This window comes from Bufo bufo, chromosome 5 (genome assembly GCF_905171765.1).
Source record: "Bufo bufo chromosome 5, aBufBuf1.1, whole genome shotgun sequence".
Classification (NCBI taxonomy): domain Eukaryota; kingdom Metazoa; phylum Chordata; class Amphibia; order Anura; family Bufonidae; genus Bufo; species Bufo bufo.
Window position 1 is genome coordinate 813,999 of NC_053393.1, and position 20,936 is coordinate 834,934.

The window sequence follows — 20,936 nt, forward strand, 5'->3', positions numbered from 1 at the left end:
ATACCTGTTTCCCTCAAATAAACTGATTGAGGGGTGTGATATACCTATAATATACTTTCTAACATAGAAAGTATATAGTGCATTTGTATTGTGCAGCAGTTGTGTGCGGTTCTGATGCGATACTGCAGGTATATTAAGGAACTATTGGAACAACTATTTGCAACGGGTGTGAAATACCTGTTGCCCCCAAAAAAACTGATTAAGGGTTTTTTATATACCTGCTTCCACAAAATACTGATTAAGGGGTGCTATATACCTGCTTCCACAAAATACTGATTAAGGGGTTTGATATCCCTGCTTCCACCAAATACTGATTAAGGCGTTCTATATACCTGTTTCCACAAAATACTGATTGAGCGTTGTGATATACCTGCTTCCACAAAATACAGGTAAAGGGGTTTGATATATCTGCTTCCACAAAATACTGATTGAGGGGTGCAATATATTAGCTTCCACAAAATACTTATTAAGGGGTTTGATACACCTACTTTCACCAAATATTGATTGAGGCCTGCGATACACCTGCTTCCACAAAATACTGATTAAGGGGTTCTATATACCTATTTCCACAAAATACTCATTGAGGCCTGCGATACACCTGCTTCCACAAAATACTGATCAAGGGGATTGATATACCAGCTTCCACAAAATGCAGATTGAGGGGTTTGATATACCTGCTTCCACAAAATGCAGATTGAGGGGTTTGATATACCTGCTTCCACCAAATATTGAAAAGGGGTTCTATATAACTGCTTCCACAAAATACAGATTGAGGGGTGAGATATACCTGCTTCCACCAGATACTGATTGAGGCCTGCGATACAACTGCTTCCACAAAATACTGATTAAGGGGTTTGATATACCTGTTTCCACCAAAAACTGATTGAGGCCTGTGAGATACCTGCTTCCACAAATACTGCTCTTCTCTAGGGACTTTGGCACAGGGTCATTTTTTAAATGATAGAGAAAGGCAGAGGAAGAGGCAGGCCGTTCCGCAGGGGTGGTAGGGTTCAGGCAGGTGCACCAGGCCGGAGACTAAGTGGGAAGTTGCAGAAGGTGCGTGCGATTACGTCAAAGGATGCACCAGAGTTGGTTGAGTGGCTCACTCAGCCTTCTGCTTCTGCACCCTCCTCATCCTCTGTATCAGCACTCTCCTCACTCTCTGCTGTGTGCACCCCAAAGACACCACCACCACCATAGCCCCTCCACTCGAGTCAGAGGAATTATTTTCCCATCCATTCTTGGCATCGGATGAGGAAGAGGAGGTAGCACCGGCCGCCACCCAGCGGTCTGACGACAGTACCCAGATCAGCCCAAGGAGGGAGGTCTCTGCTGTTGCTGCCTACTCCGAGATTTCTAATGTCAGTGGTGGTGAAGGTGACGATGATGACGTGTCGATGGACGTCACGTGGGTGCCCACAAGAGAGGAAGAGGAGGGGCGTTCAGAGGGAGAGACGGAGCAGCAGATAGGGAGGAGAAGGAGGAGAAGCAGGCAGAACTCGCAATGCACAGGAGGCAAAAAGCAGACTGCAAATGTATCTGGAGCGAGCCATCCACCATGCAGGGTTACATCTGGCGCTCCCGGGACGCCGGCACATGGCTCCGCAGTGTGGGCTTTTTTTCTGATGCTCTCAGAATTTATTAATGCTAGGATCGTCAGGTACTGATTAACCTAGTCATCAGCCACAGGTGCCCTCCTGAAGTCAACGGTATTGCCGTCCTCAGTATGGATGATAGGGCATTATTATTGTGCTATTTCGTTTTGCTGGGGTGGTATTTTGTGCTGCACTATGGTATTGCTGGCCCCTCCTACTTCTATTACCCCTGCCTACTTGTGTTGCTACTTGTGGATGATGTTGGCCTTGCCTACTAGTGTTGCCCCGCCTTCTACCAGTTTGGACTCACCTACAACTTGGAGCCACTTTAAAGGGATTCTGTCATGAGATTTGAGCCCTATAAGCTAAACATATGGCCAGGTCCGTACTAATAACATGAATCCTAAACTGCCCTTATTAAACCTGCTTGTGGCTCTATTAGCCCAAAAAACTGTTTTTTATAAGCTGTCACTCACCTACCTAAGGTGCCCAAGGGGTTTTACGTTAACCCAGGGTACCCGTCCGCACCCCTCGCTGTCTGGTGCCCAGCGCCGCCTTCCTCACCACAGCCCCACCTCCGCAATCCTCCCATCCCTCTGCTAGATCCGGCGCCTGCGCATGCGCACTTCGCTCAACGAAGCCGCTGCCAGGAGTCCGCGGCGCATCAGGCTGAGCCTAGTGCGCAGGCGCCGGATCTAGCAGAGGGACGGGAGGATTGCGGAGGTGGGGCTGAGGTGAGGAAGGCGGCGCTGGGTTAACGTAAAACCCCTTGGGCACCTTAGGTAGGTGAGTGACAGCTTATAAAAAACAGTTTTTTGGGCTAATAGAGCCACAAGCAGGTTTAATAAGGGCAGTTTAGGATTCATGTTATTAGTACGGACCTGGCCATATGTTTAGCTTATAGGGCTCAAATCTCATGACAGAATCCCTTTAAGTTTCCGCTCTGCTCCTTGTCACTAGTAGGTAGCTCCATCTTTCTACCTCCCTCTGTAGTCATGGGGTGTCACGGGGTTGTCATGGCAGCCGGGGCCCTAGTGAGGGGTCCCCAGTCCACCATCTTGCTGCCAAATCTGTCACTTACTGTATATCAGCTAAAAACTCATCCTCTGATGTGTAGACTGCAGATTTTTGCACAGTTCTGGGACCAGGAACATGAATGTTTTTTGTGGCTTTAATGTCCCATTGGACAGATAGGGTGAAATTCTGTATGTGACTACAGACATGTGTCTCCTTTGTGGATCGGGATGGAGAAACGGTAATCTATTGTCTGAAAATAAGAGGTTCGAGGCTGCTGATGTTCTGAGAGAGGTTTATTGTGATTGTTCTAGATTCTGTTCATTCATGTAATTTCTCGCAATCATTAACCCTGTATCCTCTGAATTTCCAGCCTTGGATTACTCGCACGGCTTCTCCTCGCCCTCAGGGTAGATCTCCACTTCACACAGGTTGAGAATCTCTTCACGGTCAGGGATGACAATGCTGACATAGCGTCCCACCATCCCTGGACAGCATACTCTGGTGACCAGTCCCGGTTCTGCCTTAGTAATGGTGCCACACCTGAGAACAGAGACAGACAACAATGTCATCACTTCTCCACTGCCATCATTGCTGCCAAATGTCTAATTGAGAAGCCACCCAAGGCACCATATCCACCCCATATACTGCAAGACAGCCTTGCTTTTTACTCCCAGGAAGTCATAGGTCAAGTGCTCTTGGCACTGGATGAAAAGCAAATTACACCCATTGGACAGGTGTTCTAACTGGCAGTCTACAGAAGCGCCAGATCTATCACAGACGCGTGGGCCGAACAACACATTTGTTGCGTCTTTAGATACTAATGGTACAATTGGCACCTTAGTGAGTCGGAGGCCATGCCCATTTCCTGCTCAGTCATGTCCTTTTGTCATGTGAAGCACAAAAGGTTTATAAAAGACAAAATGAACGTGAAGCTCTTCATTTATTGTTTGGTGCAAGTCAAGGGTGCATTTAGTGTATGAAATCCAAAGGATACAAAAAGGGCAACAAACCTTAAAATCTGCCAAAAAGTCATGAGTCTGTGTCCTTTCACTCATGTGTTCACCTACACCAGACAATAGGGTCAGCTATAGGCTATGTGCTCATTTACACCAGACATGGGGTCATCTAGAGGCTATGTGCCCATTTACACCAGACATGGGGTCATCTAGAAGCCATGTGTGCACCTACACCAGACATGGGGTCAGCTATAGGCTATGTGTCCATATACACCAGACACTGGGGTCATCTAGAAGTCATGTACCCATTTAAACCAGACACCGGGTCATCTAGAGGCCATGTGTGCACCTACATCAGACACTGGGATCATCTAGAGCAGGGATACTCAACCTGCGGTCCTCCAGCTGATGCAAAACTACAATTCCCAGCATGCCCTAATAGCTGTAGGCTGTTCAGGTGTAATGGGAATTGTAGTTTTGCAACATCTGGGGGGCCACGGGTTGGGCATCACTGATCTAGAGGCTATGTGCCCATTTACACCAGACACTGAAGTCATGTAAAAGCCATGTGTGCACCTATATCAGACAATGGGGTCATCTAGATGCCATGTGCCCATTTACATCATAACATATGACACTAGGGACATCTAGAGGCCATGTGCCCATTTACACCAGACACGGGGGTCATCTAGAGGCCATGTGTGCACCTACACCAGACACTGGGTTCATCTAGAGGCTATTTGCCCATTTATACCAGACATGGGGTCATCTAGAAGCCATGTGTGCACCTACACCAGACAATGGGGTCATCTAGAGCAGGGTTCCTCAACTCAACAGTCCACAGGGCCCACCTGCCGGTCATGTTTTTAGGATTTCCTTAGTACCAAGCACGTGATATAATTAGTGTCAATGCATCAGGACTTACCTCAGGTATTAATTGTGTGGGATATTCTCAAATCATGACTGGTAGGTGGGCCCTGAGGACTGGAGTTGAGGAACACTGATCTAGAGGCCATGTACCCATTTACACTGGAAGCGTGGTTATCTAGAGGCCATGTGTTCAACTACACCAGACACAGGTGTGCTCTTACACTAGTTGTCTTACTCTTAAGGAACATGTTTGCCTTGCATGTGGACCTTGCTTTACTCACACTGGGTTTTGATTCCTGGTGGCATTTCCAACAAGCACTTGAGCTCCAATCAGACGATCCCAGCAGCAGTCCTTCCTGTTAGTGACAACCACAGCCCCAATCCTTCGTGGCTCATGGAGATCCACTCTCCACCAGGGAGAAATTTCACTTCTAGTCAAGATGCAGGATTTCATACGGTAAACTCCATCACGATTCCCATCGATAGCATTGAGTGCGTTCCCATTCACATGGTACACGGAGATCTGACTGGCCTTCCCTTCCAGGGCGATATTCCTCCCTGCAATACAGGATCAATGGCAAGAGTTACCCCTACCCTAATATATGGCAAGACCCTCACTGTAATGAGATCGTCACTAATACTGGAGACATTGCACATGGAAATCTGACTGGCCTTATAAAACGATATAAATGTGGTATCACTAGGTACTGACCGGAGAATGAGGAGAACAGGTCAGTTTTATCTCATAGGGAACACTGTAAACACAAAACCCATAAAACTATATAAATGTGGTATCACTGTAATCGTACTGACCGGAGAATGAAGGGAACAGGTCAGCTATATAGATCATAGGGAACACTGTAAACACAAAACCCATAAAACTATATAAATGTGGTATCGCTGTAATCGTACTGACCGGAGAATGAAGAGAACAGGACAGTTTTATCTCATAGGGAACGCTGTAAACACAAAACCCATAAAACTATATAAATGTGGTATCACTGTAATCGTACTGACCCGGAGAATGAAGAGAACAGGTCAGTTTTATCTCATAGGGAACGCTGTAAACACAACCCATAAAACTATATAAATGTGGTATCACTGTAATCGTACTGACCCGGAAAATGAAGGGAACAGGTCAGTTTTATCTCATAGGGAACGCTGTAAATTCAAAACCCATAAAACTATATAAATGTGGTATCACTGTAATCGTACTGACCGGAGAATGAGGAGAACAGGTCAGTTTTATCTCATAGGGAACACTGTAAATTCAAAACCCATAAAACTATATAAATGTGGTATCACTGTAATCGTACTGACCCGGAGAATGAAGAGAACAGGTCGGTTTTATCTCATAGGGAACGATGTAAGAACAAAACCCATAAAACTATATAAATGTGGTATCACTGTAATCGTACTGACCGGAGAATGAAGAGAACAGGTCAGTTTTATCTCATAGGGGACACTGTAAATACAAAACCCATAAAACTATATAAATGTGGTATCACTGTAATCGTACTGACCGGAGAATGAGGAGAACAGGTCAGTTTTATCTCATAGGGAACGCTGTAAAAACAAAACCCATAAAACTATATAAATGTGGTATCACTGTAATCGTACTGACCGGAGAATGAAGAGAACAGGTCAGTTTTATCTCATAGGGGACACTGTAAATACAAAACCCATAAAACTATATAAATGTGGTATCACTGTAATCGTACTGACCCGGAGAATGAGGAGAACAGGTCAGTTTTATCTCATAGGGAACGCTGTAAAAACAAAACCCATAAAACTATATAAATGTGGTATCACTGTAATCGTACTGACCGGAGAATGAAGAGAACAGGTCAGTTTTATCTCATAGGGAACTCTGTAAATACAAAACCCATAAAACTATATAAATGTGGTATCACTGTAATCGTACTGACCCGGAGAATGAAGGGAACAGGTCAGTTTTATCTCATAGGGGACGCTGTAAAAACGAAACCATAAAATTATATAAATGTGGTATCACTGTAATCGTACTGACCGGAGAATGAAGAGAACAGGTCAGTTTTATCTCATAGGGAACGCTGTAAACAGAAAACCCATAAAACTATATAACTGTGGTATCACTGTAATCCTACTGACCGGAGAATGAATGGAACAGGTCAGTTTTATCTCATAGGGAACTCTGTAAATACAAAACCCATAAAACTATATAAATGTGGTATCACTGTAATCGTACTGACCCAGAGAATGAAGAGAACAGGACAGTTTTATCTCATAGGGAACGCTGTAAACAGAAAACCCATAAAACTATATAACTGTGGTATCACTGTAATCCTACTGACCGGAGAATGAATGGAACAGGTCAGTTTTATCTCATAGGGAACGCTGTAAACAGAAAACCAATAAAACTATATAAATGTGGTATCACTGTAATCGTACTGACCCGGAGAATGAGGAGAACAGGTCAGTTTTATCTCATAAGGAACGCTGTAAACAGAAAACCCATAAAACTATATAAATGTGGTATCACTGTAATCGTACTGACCCGGAGAATGAAGAGAACAGGTCAGTTTCATCTCATAGGGAACGCTGTAAAAACAAAACCCATAAAACTATATAAATGTGGTATCACTGTAATCGTACTGACCCGGAGAATGAAGGGAACAGGTCAGTTTTATCTCATAGAGAACGCTGTAAACACAAAACCCATAAAACTATATAAATGTGGTATCACTGTAATCGTACTGACCCGGAGAATGAAGAGAACAGGTCAGTTTTATCTCATAGGGAACGCTGTAAATACAAAACCCATAAAACTATATAAATGTGGTATCACTGTAATCGTACTGACCGGAGAATGAAGGGAACAGGACAGTTTTATCTCATAGGGAACGCTGTAAACACAAAACCCATAAAACTATATAAATGTGGTATCACTGTAATCGTACTGACCTGGAGAATAAAGAGAACAGGTCAGTTTTATCTCATAGGGAACACTGTAAATACAAAACCCATAAAACTATATAAATGTGGTATCACTGTAATCGTACTGACCCGGAGAATGAAGAGAACAGGTCGATTCTATCTCATAGGGAACACCGTAAAAACAAAACTTATTTTTCTAATACCCTTGGAAAGATGAGGAAGCAGCACACTGTGTGAACAAGGGGTGCACGTCCGGCTAGTGTGGACCAGCACCTAGGTCCAATAAGCTATAGGTAGAAAGATAGCCAGCAGCACTCCAGGATGTCAAAAGCAAACGGTGGTTTATTAGACCTAAAGTCAAGCGACGTTTCAACAGCTTGTTGCTGTCTTTATCAAGCATGTTTTTCTAATATATATCTATTTAACATTTTGTTTGTATGCCCTTATAAATTCCATACAGTAGACTCTCCTTAAAGAAAGAAAATGGCACACCCCGTTTTAGTTCTGTACCAGGGGCACAGCTATAAGGGGCGCAGAGGAAGAAGTCGCCGTTTCAATTTTTGCCTCAGGCAGCACAAAGGCATTGTACTTCTCTGCCTCTGACCACAAAGCACTGAAGGAAGGGGGCCCAAGCTGTACGCCTCCGTTCTGTACAATGTTTGCTGGATAGAACTAAACATGGCGTCAGTCTCATGCATACCTCCCAACCTTTCCGGATCCGGCGGGACAGTCCCGGATTACAGTGGCTGTCCCTCTGTCCCGGTACGAGGGAGGTATGCCGCTTTCTGGCAGTTGCCTGTATTATGATGAAGCATCCACACCTCTGGTCTGTGAGGGACACGTGGCGAACCGGCAGTCAGCTTAGGCTCCGCCTCCTTCACAGACTAGAGCAGCCGATGTCCTGCTGGTGCTAAGAAGAAGGTAAGTATGTAGTGTTTATTTATTTTTTACTTTCTGTGAGGGGCACAATGTGGGCATATTACTGGGAGCACAGCTGGGCATATTACTGGGGGCACAGCTGGACAAATTACTGGGGGCACAGCTGGGCATATTACTGGGGGCACAATGTGGGCATATTACTGGGGGCACAGCTGGGCATATTACTGTGGGCACAATGTGGGCATATTACTGGGGGCACAGCTGGGCATATTACTGTGGGCACAATGTGGGCATATTACTGGGGGCACAGCTGGGCATATTACTGGGGGCACAGCTGGGCATATTACTGGGGGCACAGCTGGACATATTACTGGGGGCACAATGTGGTCATATTACTGGGGGCACAGCTGGGCATATTACTGGGGGCACAGCTGGACATATTACTGGGGGCACAGCTGGACATATTACTGGGGGCACAATGTGGGCATATTACTGGGGGCACAGCTGGGCATATTACTGGGGGCACAGCTGGGCATATTACTGGGGGAACAATGTGGGCATATTACTGGGGGCACAGCTGGGCATATTACTGGGGGCACAGCTGGACATATTACTGGGGGCACAATGTGGGCATATTACTGGGGGCACAGTTGGACATATTACTGGGGGCACAGCTGGGCATATTACTGGGGGCACAGCTGGGCATATTACTGGGGCACAGCTGGGCATATTACTGTGGGCACAATGTGGGCATATTACTGGGGGCACAGCTGGGCATATTACTGTGGGCACAATGTGGGCCTATTACTATAGGACACAGCTGGGCATATTACTGGGGCACAGCTGGGCATATTACTGGGGGCACAGCTGGGCATATTACTGGGGGCACAGCTGAGCATATTACTGGGGGCACAGCTGGGCATATTACTGGGGGCACAGCTGGGCATATTACTGTGGGCACAATGTGGGCATATTACTATAGGGCACAGCTGGGCATATTACTGGGGGAACAGCTGGGCATATTACTGGGGGCACAGCTGGGCATATTACTGGGGGCACAGCTGGGCATATTACTGGGGGCACAGCTGGGCATATTACTGGGGGCAAAATGTGGGCATATTACTGGGGGCACAGCTGGGCATATTACTGGGGCACAGCTGGGCATATTACTGGGGGCACAGCTGGGCATATTACTGGGGGCACAGCGGGGCATATTACTGGGGGCATAATGTGGGCATATTACTGGGGGAACAGCTGTACATATTACTGGGGGCATAGCTGGACATATTACTGGGGGCACAGCTGGGCATATTACTGGGGGCACAGCTGGGCATATTACTGGGGGCACAGCTGGGCATATTACTGGGGGCACAGCTGGGCATATTACTGGGGGCACAGCTGGACAAATTACTGGAGGCACAGCTGGGCATATTACTGGGGGCACAATGTGGGCATATTACTGGGGGCACAGCTGGGCATATTACTGTGGGCACAATGTGGGCATATTACTGGGGGCACAGCTGGGCATATTACTGGGGGCACAGCTGGACATATTACTGGGGGCACAGCTGGACATATTACTGGGGGCACAATGTGGTCATATTACTGGGAGCACAGCTGGGCATATTACTGGGGGCACAGCTGGACATATTACTGGGGGCACAGCTGGACATATTACTGGGGGCACAATGTGGGCATATTACTGGGAGCACAGCTGGGCATATTACTGGGGGCACAGCTGGGCATATTACTGGGGGAACAATGTGGGCATATTACTGGGGGCACAGCTGGGCATATTACTGGGGGCACAGCTGGACATATTACTGGGGGCACAATGTGGGCATATTACTGGGGGCACAGTTGGACATTTTACTGGGGGCACAGCTGGGCATATTACTGGGGGCACAGCTGGGCATATTACTGGGGCACAGCTGGGCATATTACTGTGGGCACAATGTGGGCATATTACTGGGGGCACAGCTGGGCATATTACTGTGGGCACAATGTGGGCCTATTACTATAGGGCACAGCTGGGCATATTACTGGGGCACAGCTGGGCATATTACTGGGGGCACAGCTGGGCATATTACTGGGGGCACAGCTGAGCATATTACTGGAGGCACAGCTGGGCATATTACTGGGGGCAAAGCTGGGCATATTACTGTGGGCACAATGTGGGCATATTACTATAGGGCACAGCTGGGCATATTACTGGGGGAACAGCTGGGCATATTACTGGGGGCACAGCTGGGCATATTACTGGGGGCAAAATGTGGGCATATTACTGGGGGCACAGCTGGGCATATTACTGGGGCACAGCTGGGCATATTACTGGGGGCACAGCTGGGCATATTACTGGGGGCACAGCTGGGCATATTACTGGGGGCATAATGTGGGCATATTACTGGGGGAACAGCTGTACATATTACTGGGGGCATAGCTGGACATATTACTGGGGGCACAGCTGGGCATATTACTGGGGGCACAGCTGGGCATATTACTGGGGGCACAGCTGGGCATATTACTGGGGGCAAAATGTGGGCATATTACTGGGGGCACAGCTGGGCATATTACTGGGGCACAGCTGGGCATATTACTGGGGGCACAGCTGGGCATATTACTGGGGGCACAGCTGGGCATATTACTGGGGGCACAGCTGGGCATATTACTGGGGGCATAATGTGGGCATATTACTGGGGGAACAGCTGTACATATTACTGGGGGCATAGCTGGACATATTACTGGGGGCACAGCTGGGCATATTACTGGGGGCACAATGTGGGCATATTACTTGGGGCACAGCTGGGCATATTACTGGAGGGCACAGCTGGGCATATTACTGGGGGCACAATGTGGGCATATTACTTGGGGCACAGCTGGGCATATTACTGGGGGAACAGCTGGGCATATTACTGGGGGCACAGCTGGGCATATTACTGGGGGCACAGCTGGGCATATTACTGGGGGCACAGCTGGGCATATTACTGGGGGCACAATGTGGGCATATTACTGGGGGCACAGCTGGGCATATTACTGGGGGCACAATGTGGGCATATTACTTGGGGCACAGCTGGGCATATTACTGGAGGGCACAGCTGGGCATATTACTGGGGGCACAATGTGGGCATATTACTGGGGGCACAGCTGGGCATATTACTGGGGGCACAATGTGGGCATATTACTGGGGGCACAGCTGGGCATATTACTGGGGGCACAGCTGGACATATTACTGGGGGCACAGCTGGGCATATTACTGGGGGCACAATGTGGGCATATTACTTGGGGCACAGCTGGGCATATTACTGGGGGCACAATGTGGGCATATTACTGGGGGCACAGCTGGGCATATTACTGGGGGCACAGCTGGGCATATTACTGGAGGGCACAGCTGGGCATATTACTGGGGGCACAATGTGGGCATATTACTTGGGGCACAGCTGGGCATATTACTGGGGGCACAATGTGGGCATATTACTGGGGGCACAGCTGGGCGGGATTAGGTCTATAGTTATGTTTTGGGCGGAGTTAGAGGCGTGGCCTAGTGTGGAGAACATTTGCCGCACAATGTGTCCCTCTTCATTCGTTTACACACTTGGGAGGTATGTATCATGGTCCCAGCTTTCACCTACCTGCCCAGGTATCTCACTAGTGAGCAGTAGTGTACTGAGGGTTATACAACTGTACTGCCTGCAGCTCCTCATCATGTCCGTCAGCGCCTATGTAGTAGCAGATCTGGGTGCTTGTTGTTTTAACACTAAACTTTATTAACAATTTGACACAGACATTTTACAGCATCACCTAGAGACAGGCAGCCATTTCAATACAGTGGTGTAGTTACTGTAATGGCCACAATAAGCCACCAGTCCTATTTACTTTCCACATGGATGCGTCCTGTGACACTGCTGATTACATGATGTGACGTGTCATGTGACTGATGTCATGGATACGGCACTGATACATCAATTATAACTAGAGAGGAACGAATTTCATATTCAGAAATTCATTTCCGCTTCGTTTATTGGTAAAATCAGAATTGCGCTATGGATTCTGTTACCACGGACCATAACGCAATTCTATGACAGAAGGCATAACGGAAGCCTTTAGAGGACTCCAGCATAACGGAGACCAGGCGGACCTATTATGCAGCCCATAGACTTCTATCATGGAATGCCTCTAAAGTCATAGAATTGCGTCATGGTCCGTGGTGACGGAATCCATAACGCAATTCTGATTTTACCACTAAACGAAGCGTGAACGAATTTCTAAATATGAAATTCACTCATCTCTATTTATAACATCCTACTGTCCATATCAGGAAGGTGTGCATGCAGAATGTTAGGATTTGGTATTATATAAACACATAAAACAAGCTGGAATACCCCTTTAACAGTTCGCAGTAGGAAGACTTGTGAATTTGGGGTCATTGTCTTGCTGCTTTCTTCCAGTTTCTTTTTGGAGAGCAGTGGCTTTCGCCTTGCACTCCATTGTTGGGGGTTCTCCGATTATATGTACTTCTGGGAATGTGGCTTATAACTCATATATTATGCCGTGTTTCTGCACGGCCGATGCGGGTCACGTGACCCCCGACGTCATCTACTAGGCTCCGGTGGTGACGTCTCGTGTACAGGCTTCTCCCTACGCGAAACGTCAGAACCTGTGTGCCCGCCCCCCCTCTCCCTGCCTCTGGCTGCCGGCCGGCTCCTGTGAGGAATGGCGCATGCGCGATCCCTACCGTGTGAAAATATTACTGCAGACAGATACTGGCCATCGGTCCCCAAACCACCCCCCCCCCCCCCCCCCAGGAGCAGACAAAAGTAAACTGATGCTCTTCAAAGAAAAAAAATATATATATATAAAGAGAGAGATAGATCAGTAAATATATATCTCTGTCTATACATATATATATACATGTACATCATCTGTATATCTGTATATAGAGATATATGTTTACTGAGCTCGGAGATGATCATGTGCTTGTCTGCAAGGTTAGGTTGAGCAGGGGGAGGGGCAGATTATTCTCACCCACAAATATTCGGGGAGAGCTTAGTCATTGGTGTTTTGCCCCCACAGCAGGTCAACAAGCTTCACTTAAAGTGTAACTGCCGTTTCCTTTTTTATTCCCTAATGGTATAGTGCACCCTGCTGTATAAGTGCTTTTGTGCTTTCAAATTTGATCCTTTTCAGTTTTACTTGCTAGTAACTCCCACAAATGCTCTCCTCTCCCAGCGCTGCCATGTGCAGTCCGTCTTCTCAGTAATATCACAAGAGATGGAGAAGCTCAGCCCTGACAGCCCTGCTTTAGATGGTGATATCTTCTCAATGGTAGCAGCTAGAATATGCAACTGGTCTTGTTTGAAAGCTGATGGTCCAAGCTTTCATACAAGACCAGAAGGACAGCTATAGTCCAAGCAACAGAGGAGAAATCGCTGTTAGAATTAGAGTCGGGAATAATCGCAGGTAAAGTCTGCTTTTACTTTCAGCTTTATTCACAGCATCCCGATTTCTATCATTGATATCTTCCCCTGTACTGAACAGATTTATGTCATTCTGGTAGTTTAGCTGGTACCAAATTAGAGATATAAACAGCTAAAGCAGTCACAAGGACATAAGTACTCAGCCCTTTTTACATGGACATAAGTATTCACTTGATTTTTTTATTTTTTTTAGCTCAAGGCCATAACATAACAAAATGTGAAAAACTGAACGGGTCTATAGACTTTTTGAAGGCATAGTAGATAGATGATAGAGTAGACGGATAGACCTGGTCATGTTGTATATACTGATGAGACCTGGATTCTTTATCTATCTTGTGATTAGATTTACAGACGTCATACAGAGTATTTTTTTCAATGATATTAGATGTGATAACATTTTCTACATTTTTAATTACATTTGTGAGCTGGAAGATATTACCTTTCTCCACACAGTACGACTCCACCAGCGCAGCACCAAGTGCCCCCAGAAACAGCAGGGAAGGAAGGAAGTGTCCCATCATGTCCACAAACCACCAAACACGAGAGACTAGTTAGGATGTGAGTTCCTTCTAGGAGAAGTTAGGATTAGTTAGACTGGAGTTTAAAATGTCAGTAGAGTTAAGACTAGAAGGTTTAGGATGTAGTGTTAGAAAGGTTGGAGTGAAGTCTCAGGGTTACAGGCAGTAGGGTTAAAGTCAGGTGTCAGGGTTAGAGGCAGTATGAATGGAGTCAAGTTTCAGGGTTAGAGGTAGTAAGCTTGGAGTCAGGAATCGGGGTTACAGGAAGTAGGGTTGGAGTCAGGAATCAATGTTAGAGGTAGTAGGGTTGGAGTCAGGAATCAATGTTAGAGGTAGTAGGGTTGGAGTCAGGAATCAGGGTTACAGGTAGTAGGGTTGGAGACAGGAATAAATGTTAGAGGTAGTAGGGTTGGAGTCAGGAATCAATGTTAGAGGTAGTAGGGTTGGAGACAGGAATCAATGTTAGAGGTAGTAGGGTTGGAGACAGGAATCAATGTTAGAGGTAGTAGGGTTGGAGTCAGGAATCAATGTTAGAGGTAGTAGGGTTGGAGACAGGAATCAATGTTAGAGGTAGTAGGGTTGGAGTCAGGAATCAGGGTTACAGGTAGTAGGGTTGGAGACAGGAATAAATGTTAGAGGTAGTAGGGTTGGAGTCAGGAATCAATGTTAGAGGAAGTAGGGTTGGAGACAGGAATCAATGTTAGAGGTAGTAGGGTTGGAGACAGGAATCAATGTTAGAGGTAGTAGGGTTGGAGTCAGGAATCAATGTTAGAGGTAGTAGGGTTGGAGACAGGAATCAATGTTAGAGGTAGTAGGGTTGGAGACAGGAATCAATGTTAGAGGTAGTAGGGTTGGAGTCAGGAATCAGGGTTACAGATAGTAGGGTTGGAGACAGGAATCAATGTTAGAGGTAGTAGGGTTGGAGTCAGGAATCAGGGTTACAGGTAGTAGGGTTGGAGTCAGGAATCAATGTTAGAGGTAGTGTGGTAGGAGTCAGGAATCAGGGTTACAGGTAGTAGTGTGGGAGTCAGGTCTTAGGGTTAGAGGTAGAAGGGTTGGAGTCACATCTCAGAGCTGGGGTGGACTGGGAACTTAAAGTGCCCCTGGAAAACAATCCTAAAAGTGGCTCCATGTTGTAGCAGGCTCTAAATTGACAGAAGGAGGCACAACACAAATAGTCAGGATCTGCAATACCATAGAGCAAAATACTGTTTCACCAGAACAATATAACACAGAGCAGCGCAATATATTGTGCCAAAAGCTGTTCCTCTGAGGTGGCCATCAATAGATGCCATTTTCTGTCCTCCTTCTCCTGTTCTCTCTGATAAAGATATGGAGCAGGGGGCTTAAAGAGGTGAGATGTGGGCAGGAGCAGTGGAATTCTGTAGGGCATGTGGGTCGTGGCAGAGAGGAGTGCTTGGACAGCCCTCTGGGCATCGGCACAGCAGAAAATTTCCCTGTAAAGTCTATGGCCAATCCGCCCCTGGAAGTAGTATGGTTGCAGTCAGGTCTCAGGGTTAGACATCTTACGTATTAACTCAGATTTTAGGTTTAACGGTAGTACGGTTGGAATCAGATCTCAGTTTTAGAGGTAGTAAGGTTGGAGTGAGGTCTTAGGGTTAGAAATAGTAGAGTTGGAGTCAGGTGTTATGGTTGGAGGTAGTAGGGTTGGAGTCAGGAATCAGGGTTAGAGTTAGTAGAGTTGCAGTCACGTCTCAGGGTTATAGGTAGTGGGGTTGGAGTCATAGATCAGGGTAAGAGGTAGTAGTGTGGGAGTCAGTTCTTAGGGTTAGAGGTAGTAAGGTTTGACTCAGTTCTTAGGGTTAGAGGTAGTAGTGTTGGAGCCATGTCCCACAATTAGAGGGTTAGGGTTAGGGTTGGAGTCATGTATCAGGGAGACAGATAGTAGGGTTGGAGTCAGGTGTCAGGGTTAGAAAAAGTAAAGTTAAAGTCAGGTGTCAGGGTTTAAAATAGTAGGGTTTAAATTAGGTTTTAGGGTTGGAGGTTGTATGGTGGGAGTGAGGTCTCAGAGCTAGAGGCATTTGGAGTGAAATCAGATCTCAGGTTTAGAGGCAGTAGGGTTGGAGTCAGGTCTCAAGGTTACAGGCAGTAAGGTTGGAGTCAGGAATCAGGATTATAGGTAGTAGGGTTTCGAGTCAGGTCTCAGGGTTAGAGATAGTAGGGTTGGAGTCAGGTCTCAGAGTTTGAGGTAGTAGGGTTGGAGTCAGGAATCAGGGTTAGCTGTAGTAGAGTTGTAGTCAGGTCTCAGGATAAGAAGTCATATGGTTGCAGTTAGGTCTCAGGGTTAGATGTAGTAGGGTTGTAGTCAGGTCTCAGGGTTAGAGGTGGTAGGGTTGGAGTCAGGTCTCATTGTTAGAGTTATTAACGTTGGAATCAGGTGCCAGGAAAAGAAGTCGTATGGTTGCAGTCAGGTCTCAGGGTTAGATGTAGTAGGGTTGGAGTTATGTCTCAGGTTTAGGAGTAATAGAGTTGGAATAAGGTCTCAGGGTTGGAGTCATGTTTCAGAGTTAGAGGTAGTAAGGTTGGAGTCGGATCTCAGGGTTAGAGGTAGTATGATTTAAGTCAGGTCTGAAAGAAAGAGTTTCAGATTAACATCAGCTAAGTGTTTAGTAGAGTAAGGGATAATATTCCCTGTAGTGTGAAGGTCAGTAGGTTCAGGGCTAAGATTAGTTTGGTTAGTAAGAGCAGACTTAGTAAGATTAGTAGAAGTTAGTAGAGTTTGTAAAGCTATATGTTATAGAGTTGTTAGGATTAGGGTTAGTACTAGTAGAGTAGGGTTAGTAGGTTTAAGGCTCATCGGGTTAGGATTACTTGGGTTAGGGTAATAGGGTTACAATAGGGTTAGTAGATTATGGCTGTTATTATTAGTAATAGAGTTAGTAGTATTATAGTTAGTATCTTTAGTGTTAATATGGTTAGTAAGAGCAGGGTTAGTATGGTTTGGGTTAGTAGGATGATTACTGTTATTAGGGTTAGCCCTGTAGGAATACATTTTGTAGGTTGATTATGGTTAGTAGGCTTATGAATAATAGGCTTTAGTAAGTGCAAGATTAGTAGGGTTGGGTTTGTAGGGTACTGAGGGTTAGTAAATTAGGATGAGAGTTAGTATAATAGGAGAAGCATGGTTAGGGTTAGAAGAGTTAGAATAAGAGACACATTAAAGGTATGAGAAGAACGCACCTGTTCAGGATCAGCTCTGGGTCTCCTGTGTCCATCCCCAATATTTATACCTTATAGGACCACACCTAAAGAGTCCTAATGTTTACTGTGCAGGTTTCTCACAGAGGTCACTGGCCGGGGCACAGGTGGCTCCAGCCCAGTTCTGGCCACTTGACTGCTTCTTACTAATCCAGATTTGGTACCGCTGCATTAAAGCCTTTGTTCAGCCACACAAATGAAGTGACAAGTGTGACAAATGGCTGGAGAAGTGCTGCCAAGTATTATTGATCTTCATCCAGATCCTCTGCTGCGCCCATTCTCACACTCATGATGACTTCTCACCTCTTATCTGTATACCCCATATACAAGGAAACATCTATATACCACATGTTCTTCTCCAACCCTACCACACCCCAGGAATGGACAGAGAGAAAATAATTCCAACTTCTCATATACTTCTTCTCTTCACCTGCCCCATACCTGTAAATATTTCCACAATTTCCCATTTGCTGCCACATTACATTTCTCCACACACCTCCATACATTCATTGTCTGGCCCCATCATTAGGAGGGCCAGCTTTACTCCAATGTTCTATCCTTATTTTTCTTGAAAGCTGGTGATTACTTTGGGACCATGCATTTCCCCGTTCACCTCCATACATTAATTGCCTGGCCTCATGACTAGGAGGATCAGCTTCTCTCCAGTGGTCCATTCTTCTTCTTGCAGATTGGACTCCTTCAGGACCAGGCATTTCTCTGCACATCTCCATACATTCATTGCCAAGTCTGATCAATAGTTCTCTCCAGTGTTCCATTCTTTTTCTTCTTTAGGACCTTGCATTTTTCTGCACCCCTCCATACATTCATTGCCCAGTAGGACCATCATTAGTAGCGTTAGCTTCTCTCCAGTTCTAACCTTCTTCTTGCAGGCAGGACCAGGCATTTCTCCACACAACGCTATACATCCATTGCTAAGCCCCATCACTAGGACGATCAGCTTCTCTTCAGTGTTCCGTTCTTCTTCATTCTGGTTGGACTCCTTCAGGACCGTGCATTGCTCAGTACAACTCCATACATGTATTGCCTGGTCCCAACACTAGGGGGTCAACTTCTCTCCAGTGTTCCATTCTTCTTCCTCATGCAGGTTGCACTAATTAAGCGCCATGTATTTGTCTTCACATCTTTATACGTTCATTGCCTGATCTCATCACTAAGAAGATCAGCTTTTCTCCACTGTTTCATGCGTCTTCGTGCAGGTCGGACGGCTTAAGATGCATTTCTCTGCACACCTCCATACATTTATTGCCTAGCCTAAACTATAAGAGGTCCAGCTTCTCTCCAGTGTTCTGTTCTTCTCCAGGACCATATAGAAATATAGACATTCATTCATAACCAGTAGATATCATACAATGTACCGGTATATAGTGAGGTGTCTGTAGATATCATACAATGTACCGGTATATAGAGAGGTGTCTGTAGATATCATACAATGTACCGGTATATAAAGAGGTGTCTGTAGATATCATACAATGTACCGGTATATAGTGAGGTGTCTGTGGATATCATACAATGTACCGGTATATAGAGAGGTGTCTGTAGATATCATACAATGTACCGGTATATAGAGAGGAGTCTGTAGATATCATACAATGTACCGGTATATAGAGAGGTGTCTGTAGATATCATACAATGTACCGGTATATAGAGAGGTGTCTGTAGATATCATACAATGTACCGGTATATAGAGAGGTGTCTGTAGATATCACACAATGTACCGGTATATAGAGAGGTGTCTGTAGATATCATACAATGTACCGGTATATAGAGAGGTGTCTGTAGATATCACACAATGTACCGGTATATAGAGAGGTGTCTGTAGATATCATACAATGTACCGGTATATAGAGAGGTGTCTGTAGATATCATACAATGTACCGGTATATAGAGAGGTGTCTGTAGATATCATACAATGTACCGGTATATAGAGAGGTGTCTGTAGATATCATACAATGTACGGGTATATAGAGAGGTGTCTGTAGATATCATACAATGTACCGGTATATAGAGAGGTGTCTGTAGATATCATACAATGTACCGGTATATAGAGAGGTGTCTGTAGATATCATACAATGTACCGGTATATAGAGAGGTATCTGTAGATATTATACAATGTACCGGTATATAGAGAGGTGTCTGTAGATATCATACAATGTACCGGTATATAGAGAGGTGTCTGTACATATCATACAATGTACCGGTATATAGAGAGGTGTCTGTAGATATCATACAATGTACCGGTATATAGAGAGGTATCTGTAGATATCATACAATGTACCTGTATATAGAGAGGTGTCTGTAGATATCATACAATGTACCGGTATATAGAGAGGTGTCTGTAGATATCATACAATGTACCGGTATATAGAGAGGTGTCTGTAGATATCATACAATGTACCGGTATATAGAGAGGTGTCTGTAGATATCATACAATGTACCGGTATATAGAGAGGTGTCTGTAGATATTATACAATGTACCGGTATATAGAGAGGTGTCTGTAGATATTATACAATGTACCGGTATATAGAGAGGTGTCTGTAGATATCATACAATGTACCGGTATATAGAGAGGTGTCTGTAGATATCATACAATGTACCGGTATATAGAGAGGTGTCTGTAGATATCATACAATGTACCGGTATATAGAGAGGTATCTGTAGATATCATACAATGTACCTGTATATAGAGAGGTGTCTGTAGATATCATACAATGTACCGGTATATAGAGAGGTGTCTGTAGATATCATACAATGTACCGGTATATAGAGAGGTGTCTGTAGATATCATACAATGTACCGGTATATAGAGAGGTGTCTGTAGATATCATACAATGTACCGGTATATAGAGAGGTGTCTGTAGATATTATACAATGTACCGGTATATAGAGAGGTGTCTGTAGATATTATACAATGTACCGGTATATAGAGAGGTGTCTGTAGATATCATACAATGTACCGGTATATAGAGAGGTATCTGTAGATATCATACAATGTACCGGTATATAGAGAGGTGTCTGTAGATATCATACAATGTACCGGTATATAGAGAGGTGTCTGTAGATATCATACAATGTACCGGTATATAGAGAGGTATCTGTAGATATCATACAATGTACCGGTATATAGAGAGGTGTCTGTAGATATCATACAATGTACCGGTATATAGAGAGGTGTCTGTAGATATCATACAATGTACCGGTATATAGAGAGGTGTCTGTAGATATCATACAATGTACCGGTATATAGAGAGGTATCTGTAGATATCATACAATGTACCGGTATATAGAGAGGTGTCTGTAGATATCACACAATGTACCGGTATATAGAGAGGTGTCTGTAGATATTATACAATGTACCGGTATATAGAGAGGTGTCTGTAGATATCATACAATGTACCGGTATATAGAGAGGTGTCTGTACATATCATACAATGTACCGGTATATAGAGAGGTGTCTGTAGATATCATACAAT

General features: G+C 45.1%; 1 protein-coding gene across 1 annotated transcript; it reads right to left on the reverse strand.

Moving 5' to 3' along the window:
• Positions 1-2,900: 2,900 nt before the first annotated feature.
• On the reverse strand, positions 2,901-18,878 carry LOC121001998 (fucolectin-1-like). The gene is made up of 4 exons (XM_040433293.1): positions 17,427-18,878; positions 14,147-14,276; positions 4,720-4,996; positions 2,901-3,152 (listed from the first exon to the last, which is right to left on the reverse strand). The coding sequence occupies exons 2-4, from the start codon at positions 14,226-14,228 to the stop codon at positions 2,990-2,992; spliced, it is 522 nt and encodes a 173-aa protein (XP_040289227.1). The 5' UTR covers positions 14,229-14,276; positions 17,427-18,878; the 3' UTR covers positions 2,901-2,989.
• Between the last annotated feature and the right edge of the window lie 2,058 nt (positions 18,879-20,936).

Excerpts from the sequence above, each read along its gene's own strand:
- LOC121001998 (XM_040433293.1), bottom strand. The coding sequence starts at position 14,228 with ATGATGGGACACTTCCTTCCTTCCCTGCTGTTTCTGGGGGCACTTGGT. Across the intron at positions 4,997-14,146 it reads GTCGTACTGTGTGGAGAAAG|GGAGGAATATCGCCCTGGAA; the intron begins GTAATATCTTCC and ends CCTGTATTGCAG. Across the intron at positions 3,153-4,719 it reads ACCAGGAATCAAAACCCAGT|GTGTGGCACCATTACTAAGG; the intron begins GTGAGTAAAGCA and ends CTCTGTTCTCAG.